This window comes from Hylobates moloch, unplaced genomic scaffold (genome assembly GCF_009828535.3).
Source record: "Hylobates moloch isolate HMO894 unplaced genomic scaffold, HMol_V3 SCAFFOLD_7, whole genome shotgun sequence".
Lineage (NCBI taxonomy): Eukaryota > Metazoa > Chordata > Mammalia > Primates > Hylobatidae > Hylobates > Hylobates moloch.
This window is the reverse complement of record NW_026652282.1, coordinates 96,990,770-97,000,095: the sequence shown is the minus strand read 5'-3', so window position 1 is coordinate 97,000,095 and position 9,326 is coordinate 96,990,770. Positions and strand designations below refer to the sequence as shown.

Below are 9,326 nucleotides of genomic sequence, written 5' to 3'. Positions count from 1 at the left end.
ATTATTTATTATTATTATTATTATTTTTGAGACAAAGTCTTACTCTGTGACCCAGGCTGGAGAGCAGTGGCGCGATCATGGCTCACTGCCGCCTGAAACTCCTGGGCTCAAGCTATCCTTCTGCCTCAGCCTCCCAAGTAGCTGGGACTACAGGTGCACACCACCATGTCTGGCTATTATTTTTCTTTTGTAAATGGGGGTTCTCACCATGTCGATCAGGCTGGATTCCAACTCCTGTGCTCAAGTGATCCTCCCATCTTGGTCTCCCAAAGTGCTAGGATAACAGGAAGGAGCTACCATGCCTGTTGAGTTTGTCTTTTATAGCAAAAATTCCAACCAAAGTTCCTAATGAGGCCCATTTATGCAAATGAAGGATTCAAACTTGCTTAGTTCTGATTGGTTGACACAGCCAAGTCCTGATTGGTTGATACAACTGACCCCTGATTGTCCAGGGCAGGTGAATTCTGATTGGTTGGTTTCCAAGTTCCAAACTAGAAATCTGTGAGACTTTTCTTTCAAACAGCTTGGGGAGGAGTGATCTGTCTGAAGTTTATCTTGGCACCAACAATAGGAACTGGTTTGGCTTGACTGTAGAAAGTGAGGTCCTGTGATATCTTTACAACATCTTTCTGAGAACAGAATAAATGACAGCTCTCTCATGAGCCATGGCCACCTGGTTCTGTTTTAAGTCACCTCAGTTAAGCACAAAGAGTCCATTTTGTCTGTTGACTAAGCATACAGGGACATACTGTAACAGAGGTCAAACAGTATGGTGCATTTATGTCTGTAGTTTTGCTACCTTCTCAAAAAGCTATCGCTTACCATCAGTAGAAGAAGCCATTGGAAGCTAAGAAAATTTTAAGCTCCTCTGAAACTTTATGTATGTGTCCTGGAATAAAAGGCTTTAATCTAAGTAGAGGTATTTAAATAGAAGGTTTTTATTAAGGAGTGCTTAAGATATACAATATGGAAGAAGTAGATGAGTTCATCAAGAAGAACCTAGTTGTTTACTAATTAGTACCTTAGAAATATCTACTCCATTATTTAATGACTAGCGTTAGCTGTTTTAATAAAGATACTGTTAAAACCACAAGAGAGGGGGAAAGTATGTTAGTCTTCTACCTTAATTACACCTGTTAGTGTGAAACATGAGACCGTAACAACCAATATATTTTTTCCTACTTTGTGGAATCATACCATAAGTGTAGACAATGTACTTAAGCAGAAATAAATATCCTCTTGAAGGTTATCATTGCCAACCTAAACCTGTAATGTAAGTGAAAGCTGGAATTTCTGACTGCCTCACCAAAACAAAACACATTTAAGATATTCTGCAATATTTGCTCACATACTCTCTACTAATAGGCTAACTAGAGTCATGATATAGTCCACGGTCAAGAAGAAGCAAATCTTGTCACCAAATAGAAAAATTGGATTTTAGGGTAATGTGTGACCCTGTTATGTTTAGTTTTTAAGTTTACAGATTTAGACTTTAAAATAAATTTCATCATTCTCAAAACAAAACAAATGAACCCTTGTGGCTGGGCATGGTGGCTCACTCCTGTAATCCCAGCACTTTGGGAGTCCAATGTAGTCAGATTGCTTGAGCTCAGGAGTTTGAGACCAGGCTGGGAAACATGATGAAACCCATCTCTACAAAAATTACAAAAATTAGCCAGGTTTGGTGGCGAGTGCTTGTAGCCCCAGCTGCTTGGGAGGCTAAAGTGGGAGAATGGCTTGAGCCCCAGAGGCAGAGGTTGAAGTGAGCTGCTGAGATTGCACTACTGCACTCCAGCCTGGGTGACAGAGCCAGACCCTCTCTCAAAAAACAAAACAAAACAAAATAAACAAAACCCCTTGTAGTTTGGGTGCATTGCCATTAGGAGATGCCTCATAACAGTCCAACAGAAATTCATTAGTTTAATCAATTGAGGAAGATAAACTAAAAAACCTAAACTTGTAAACCAGTCAACTTTACTTGAAGTAAATGCTATATAGTATGGTTAAGATTGAAGCAAATTTTAAAGTAAAAAAATATGATTAGACTTTCATAGATGCCCAACTGGATTCTTCAACATTTCATTCCAATCTTCTTTTTTTTCCCCTTCTGTTGCCCAGGCTAGAGTGCAGTGGAGCAGCTAGGGCTTACTCAGCCTGGAAGTTCCAGGCTTAAGAGATCTTCCCATCTCAGCCTCCTGAGTAGCTGGGACTAGAGGTGCATATCACTGCTCCCGGCTAAATTTTTATTTTTTTATTTTATGTAGAGACAGGGTTTCACTATGTTGCCAGGGCTGGTCTTGAACTCCTGGGCTCAAGGATCTTCTCTCCTTCACATCCCAACCTGTTAGGATTATGGGCATTTTATTAGGGGCACTTTATTATGCCTGCTTAGAGGTAGTATGATAATTACTTAGGTTTTACTTTTAGACATTTGGATTTTGCTTGAGAAGACCCTATTTCATTGTTCCCTCTTCCATACTGCAAGAAGAGGAAAATATAAAAGACATACTTGCCAAAAAGGGCATATGTCATGGTCTTAGACTGTTTTGTGTTGTTATAACAGAATATCTGAGACTGAGTAATTTTTTTTTGTAGAGATAGGGTCTCGCTATGTTGCCCAGGCTGGTCTCGAACTCCTGGCCTCAACCCTCCCACCTTGGCCTCCCAAAGCACTAGCATTTTAGGTGTGAACCATCAAGTCTGGTTGACACTGGGTAATTTATAAAGAAAAAAGGTTTATTTAGCTCATGGTTTTACAAGTTGGGAAATATGAGAAGCATGGTGCTGGCATCTGCTTGGCTTCTGGTGAGGGCCAAGTGCTAGGCCAAAACATAGCAGAAAAGGTCAAGGGGAAGTGGTCAGTAGAAAGAAGAGAACCAAACAGGAGGAGGAAAATGGCTTTATAACAATCTGCTCTCTCTGGAACTAATCCAGTCTCAAGAGATTGAAAATGCACTACCACGAAAACAGCACCAAGACATTCATGAGAGTTCTGCCCCATGACCCAAACACCTCCCAGTAGGCCCCCTACCTTCCAACACCACCACATTAAGTATCAAATTTCAACATGAGTTTTGGAGAGGGCAAATCATCTCCCAAACAGGTGTTTTTCCATGTTTATACATCATAGCATGTGTGTTTCCATGTTTATATATGAAGAGGAGATTTTCCAATGTAATCTTAAGGAAGACTAAAAATCTTCCTCAACATTATGTTTTCTAATTGGACATAATAGGTTTACAGGAATTTTGTGTGATGTTTTACTTACTTTCCTTTGACCAAGCTACACTAGCAAAATTTAACAATCTCTGTATCTTTACATACTATTCTAATAAGAAAACTTCAAAATTTGTAACAGACCGATGTCGTGTACACAAAAACATTTAGGGCATATTTTAAAGAAGGATTTGGAACATATATTTTAAATAAATTTCATGATATCAGGTTAAAATACTAGAAACACAGAGGTCAAAATCTGGGATTGCATTAGAGGCAGTAAGCAGAAATTGGAGTCAGGTTAACTGTTTATAGTGAAAACACAATGATTAGGGGAGGCAGGAACTTGGGGTGAATTGACAAGGCTATAACCTCAACAGTGACACTAAAGGAAGTGCCTATTAGTGCTGGTAGCACAATAGTATAGAAGAATTTAGGAACTGCTCTGCTGTTAACTCATGGTCCACTCAGATAGGTGTCCCACTGGCAGAATGAACCTAGAACCATTGAAAATAATCATTAATATGCTAGTTACTTAATACAATTATCTTATATAATTCTCACTACAATCCTAAAGATAGCTAATAATGTAATGATCTCTGGTTTATAGATGAGGTATCTGAGACTTTGAGAGGTTAAGTGACTTGTCTAATAGCTCACATTTTTCAAATGTCAGGGCAGAGATTCTAACCGAGATGGAACAAAGTAGTGCTTGTTGACATCAACCTTGAAGACTAGGTATGTAATAGCTTCTTTTAAGTAATAGTGATCATTCATATATTTGTCCAAATACTTTATGAGTTAATAAATATTAATTTGGGGATTAATTAATTTGTTAGGATTGGTTAAAGCAGGACAAAGGATTATCTGAAAAGGCAGAATCAAGAACAGATAGGTGAAGAGGATCAGAGATGCTGTATATAGTATGTGGTAAATTATGCTAAAATACATTAATGTATAGTCCTTTACAAGGCCCCAGGAAAGAACAGGGATTTTGGAAGAGACTGAAGATCAAGTTACTAGACAAAGGAGGGCCAAGTGAGTTTCCTCCTCCTTATCTCTAATCATTTTGTATGCATTTCTCAAGGCTTTCTCTAATTCGAGACTGTGTTGAGACTGGAGTGAGCAGAACTGCATATCTCATTCCAGCTGCAGCTCACTCCAATAGTTTAGTATGGGGTAAACCAACATGTTTTCTCAGTTTTTTCATACATGTTTTGATGACACCCAACATTTCGTTTTTCCCCCTGAAGTTAGCATTTAGTTGAGCTGATGTTTTCAAAAAACAGACTACAGAGATTTTCATGTTTTTTTCCTGGGTCTTGATCAAGATTTTTAAAAATTCGTAATATACTTTGAGCTATTTAATCTCCAAGCTGGTTGCCTTTTTCTGGATCCTGAGATAAAACATATCTCACATTTGATTTATTTACAGATTAGTAAGAACATCCTGTACTTTAGCCCAATAATCTTGACCTTTAATAGAATTTGTAGCTTTGGACATTTGGTTGTGCCTTTCTTTCTCCATATATTTATAAGTGTTTGTTTGGAATAGCAGTGACTATAAACTGGCCTGGAATTTCAGAAATCCTATCTAGAGTTCTTTTGAACAGAAACTACATTTGGAGTCTGCCAGTGATTTAGTAGAGGCTGCATGTTTTGTTCAAAACTCCCCTACTTTCTCCCTGTTTTCCTTGTATAATTTTTGGTATATGTCATATAGTTGGTGACTTACCAACATACGTTTTGTAAGTTTGGCTTGGATAATTCTGACTGCTGGCTGTAATTCAGCCAGTTACCAATGTGTCATTTCAGGGACTGCATTGCAGTGGTAATCAGTGTAAAATATCCTCTAGTATAGACTGAATCAAAAAATTCATGCAATATGTCAGATAATGTCTTTACCCACAATTATCAGGACATTTACTAATTTTTTCCTTGGCGTCCTACATTTTGAATGTTCTTTATTATTTTAGTTTTTGAAGGAGTAGAGGTGTAGTAAAGAGATTAACACTTATTGAGTGCCCAATGCTATAGTATTACTGGCATGGAGAGTTTTTGGCACAGAGTAATTGCTCCTTAAATGCTTATTAAATGAATGAATGAATGTCAGGTATGTGTCTGTCACTTTACATGTATGACTTTATTTATTCGTACAACAATCATACGTGAGGTATGTACTATTTTCCCTCATCTATAAAATGGAAGAATAATTGTACCTACTTTACAAAGTTGTTATGAGGATTGATAGACAAGTATACACAGAGCAGTCTCTGGCAAGTAGCAAGCACTTTAAAAATATTATTATTATTATTGTTATTTTCCATTGTTACATATGAAGACACTGAAGTACTGAGCTTTTAAGCCATTTTCCCAAGTATTACACAGGGAGTTAAAAGTTCAGAATAAATTTCTAAACTTTATGCCCTCTCTTCTAAACTTTTTGGCCTTGGTGTTCTTATCAAAGAGCTCTACAACATGTTATTTTGTCTGATTTTAAGGTATACATAGCTTACTTAATAAAGGTCCCATTTTCTTACTTAGATTATCTTTCAACTTTTTGAAAAATTATTTTCCTTCTTAAATTTGGCTGTACATGCCTTTTTTCACTGGACAGGTATCCTGATAGGACATATTTTTCCTGGAGTCCAATACATTGTTTTAAATAATTGCAAAAATTCTCATTGGCTAATTATTAAAATATTTTCTTTCTTAATCTTTTCTCTAACTAATGAACTTAGTGTCCTTTCTCATTCATCTTAATTCTGAAGTTCTCGATTAATTATGAATTATGAATTAATAATTTGATGTAAGATATAAGGAAGATGGGATATAAGGTGCAACATGCCTTTTTGCCACCGGCATGTTTTAATAATTTATCTCACTTGCTAATTCACTATACAGAGTCTGATTCTCTGTTTTCTTCCTTCTGGGTCATGCATATGGTGAATGTAATTTCTGATGACATAATCATTTTAGTTAACCAGTATAGCCACAAAGCAATTTAGACAAGTTGTAATTCTTTCCTGTAATCTTTTATAAAGTACAGCCTATGGCAGATACACTTTTTTGAAGTGGAGATTTCTCTTAAAAAATGAGACTGTTGACACATTCCTCAAATTGAAATGGGTGTAAAAGAGATACATAGGATACTCAATGATAAGTGAATATGTCCAAGCATCCTGATAGTTTTCTTCATCGACTTTACTGAATACTAGTGCAAAAGATTTGAATGACTGTGATTGAGAGTGGAGAGGGTAGTGGGTAAAGGGATGGCAGTGGCCTAAATGGTTGGGTGATAAACTCGGCTAGATAGTCTGGGGTTAAATTATGGAGGCCTGGAATGCCTGATAAAGGACTTTGAACTTTCTTCTCTATGTCTTCTACATTAAAAATATTTTCAGGTTCTGAGAATGAACTCCTAAAATTCAAGATCGATTGGCTTCATAATACCCAGGGTTAAATCTTCAGAATTCCATCTAAAAACAAAACCTGTATTTCAGAAATAACCTTTAAGATTGTTTGATGATCAAAGAGATTTTCATCAGGCAATACTGACACGATGAGAAGAAACTAGAGATATTTTGGAGATCTTGGCACAACTTCAAAGAGTGATAGAACAGAATGTGGATAACTCGGTTCCAAGTTTTGGAAGGCAACAGTCTGGCTGAGACTCACATACATTGAAACGAGAGGCTTCCTTGAAAACATTTTACAAATTTTTTCCTATTATAGAATTCTAAACTATGGAGAAATTCATATATGCCCCAAACTCAACACTGCACTCGTTTCCCTCCCCAAGTGACTCCCCAGCGTTTCTCTAACACTGGTAAAGGATTCCTGAGGCATTTGCAGTAAGCTTCTCAATAAGCTGCCCCATAGCCCTTCTAAGTGCTGTTTCTGTATATTCTGAAAAGAATCCCTTTCATCCCTAGCTCATATATTTGTTTCTGTTTTGCAGAACGGAAACAGTGAAGCAACTTAGAGATTTGGGGACATAGAGCCCAGATGACCTACAGTTCGCCTGGTGTCGTTTCGCAAGACTTTGGTACCCAAGACAGCAGAACCGGGATTTAGCATCCTTCTTCTCATCATACATTTCTTAAAGCAAGCGTTCTGCACTTTCAAACATCATCTTTTCTCTATCCAACACCTCCTCCCAGCCCGCCCCCTGGTTCCTTCCCACTCTCTACCTCGCCCCCCACCCCCCGCCCCCAGCCTGCGCATGCGTCCTAAGAACCCCTTACACTCGCGGCACAGGCTGACAGTATTGTCGGGGGCTATTCTCTCTCCCAGGAACATGGCGGCGAGTCAGGGAGGAGGTGGTAACAGTGGGGGCGGCGGTTGTGGTGGAGGTGGAAGTAGCGGTGGCTGTGGCACGGCTGGAGGGGGAGGTGGCGGGGCTGGAGCGGGAGGCGGCGGCGGCGGCGGGACCCTGGTGGTCCCCATCCCGGTACCGACTCTTTTCGGTCAGCCGTTCCCCAACGGGCCGCCGTGGAACCCGGGGAGCCTGCAGCCTCAGCACACCGTGAGGAGCCTGGACCGGGCCCTGGAAGAGGCGGGCAGCTCCGGCATCCTGAGCCTCAGTGGTCGGAAACTCCGAGACTTCCCGGGCAGCGGCTACGACCTGACGGACACCACCCAAGCAGGTGACAGGACGGGGGGAGGGGAAGCTGGCTGTGAAGGAGGAGGTGCGGGGAGTGGGTGGCTGCGTGGCTGCGTTGTTGGACTCTGCAGGTCTGGGCGGGTGCGCGGGGGCTGCCAGACTAACAAAGTCAGGGCAGCCCGTTCTCCTGAACGTGAGGGGCAAAGCAAGCAATAGGGGAGGGGAGGAATGCTGCCTGAAGGATGTATGGAAACTGGTAGGATGTTAGGGGTGAAAGAGCATCATTGTTAAAGCTAGTTTCCCCAGTTTGGGTGGGAGGGAGGCATTGACACCTTCCTTAATGCACTTCTTTCAACTCTCCTGGATCTTCCCATCTTTCCCGGAAAACCAAACCCAACCAAACTAAACCAAACACAAAAATCATAATCTCTACATATTCCTTAAAGGCATACGTGCCTGAAAGAATGGCATATCCTTTTTCAGAGTACAGCAGCAGGATTGCCATGGTTTTTCTGTGTGGTTTAATCATCCTAGGATATTCTTGGCTTCTTTCTTGTCACGTATGCCTTTAAAGACTGAGATTTTTCATTTTCCTGGTGTTGAGAAGGTAGTGGTGGTTAAATTAGTATTTGCTGCGGTGGCAAATTAAATCATCAATCACTTACATGTCTGCTTATTAGAAGAAAGCTAATCCTTGTTTTGAGTTATCTTAGAGTCTTAATTTTTATAGTAGAAAGCCAACAATTTTAAGGGTATTTTTGAGAAAAAATTAACTTCATTCTTTATGGAGTTGTGGATTAAAGGTTTATCACTTTGGATGAGAAATTGGCTATTGTAATGTTCTTCATATACTCTCTGGTAGTCTTTGTTGTGGCTGGCATTTTTTGTTAGGGACACACTCTCTTATCAACCAATGCTGGATTATTTTAGATATGTCTTGATTTGATGAAAGGTTTTTTTTTTTGCTTTTTATAATCTTTAAATTTGTTATTTATTTCTGTTTTCATCTGCTTTGCTGAAATAAATCCTGGACAAAATTATTTTAATAGATGTCATGATTTTGAAACAATATAGTAAGTAAATTCACCCATAATGAGGAGTAGTAAAATACCTCTTATTTTCAAAACAAGACAATTTCAGTTATATTCAGTTTTTAGATCTTAAATCAAGGTATTTGTGTTGGAACAAGGTGGGGAGAGGAGGAAAACCTAAAATTGAAGCTTTCCACCCAGTGATTCTTTCAGGAATTATCCTAAGAACTATGAATGTGTAATCGACCACTGATTTTATATTTTGTAAAGCATGTTGGAGTATTTACTCCTTCACTCAGAACAGATTTCCTAAATAATATGTTCACATATTCATGACTGTTAGCAAGATATTATGCAACTTGGTGTGTTCTTCAAAGGCTTCAAGGAAAACAGTTTCAGACTGCATCATTATAGTGATTTTTTTCTTTTCTTCTTCTTCTTCTTTTTTTTTTTTTTTGCTTATTGTTCTTTAT

The 9,326-nt window shown here is 39.0% G+C and overlaps 1 protein-coding gene across 1 annotated transcript in view; it reads left to right on the top strand.

Annotated features, from left to right (window-relative positions):
- The first annotated feature begins 7,516 nt into the window (after positions 1-7,516).
- The window catches only part of LRCH2 (leucine rich repeats and calponin homology domain containing 2), a 104,896-nt gene continuing 103,086 nt past the window's right edge, over positions 7,517-9,326 (top strand). Inside the window, exon 1 of the mRNA XM_032756249.2 lies at positions 7,517-7,865. Coding sequence (XP_032612140.1) covers positions 7,517-7,865 — 349 coding nt within the window. The remainder of the gene's footprint in view (positions 7,866-9,326) is intronic.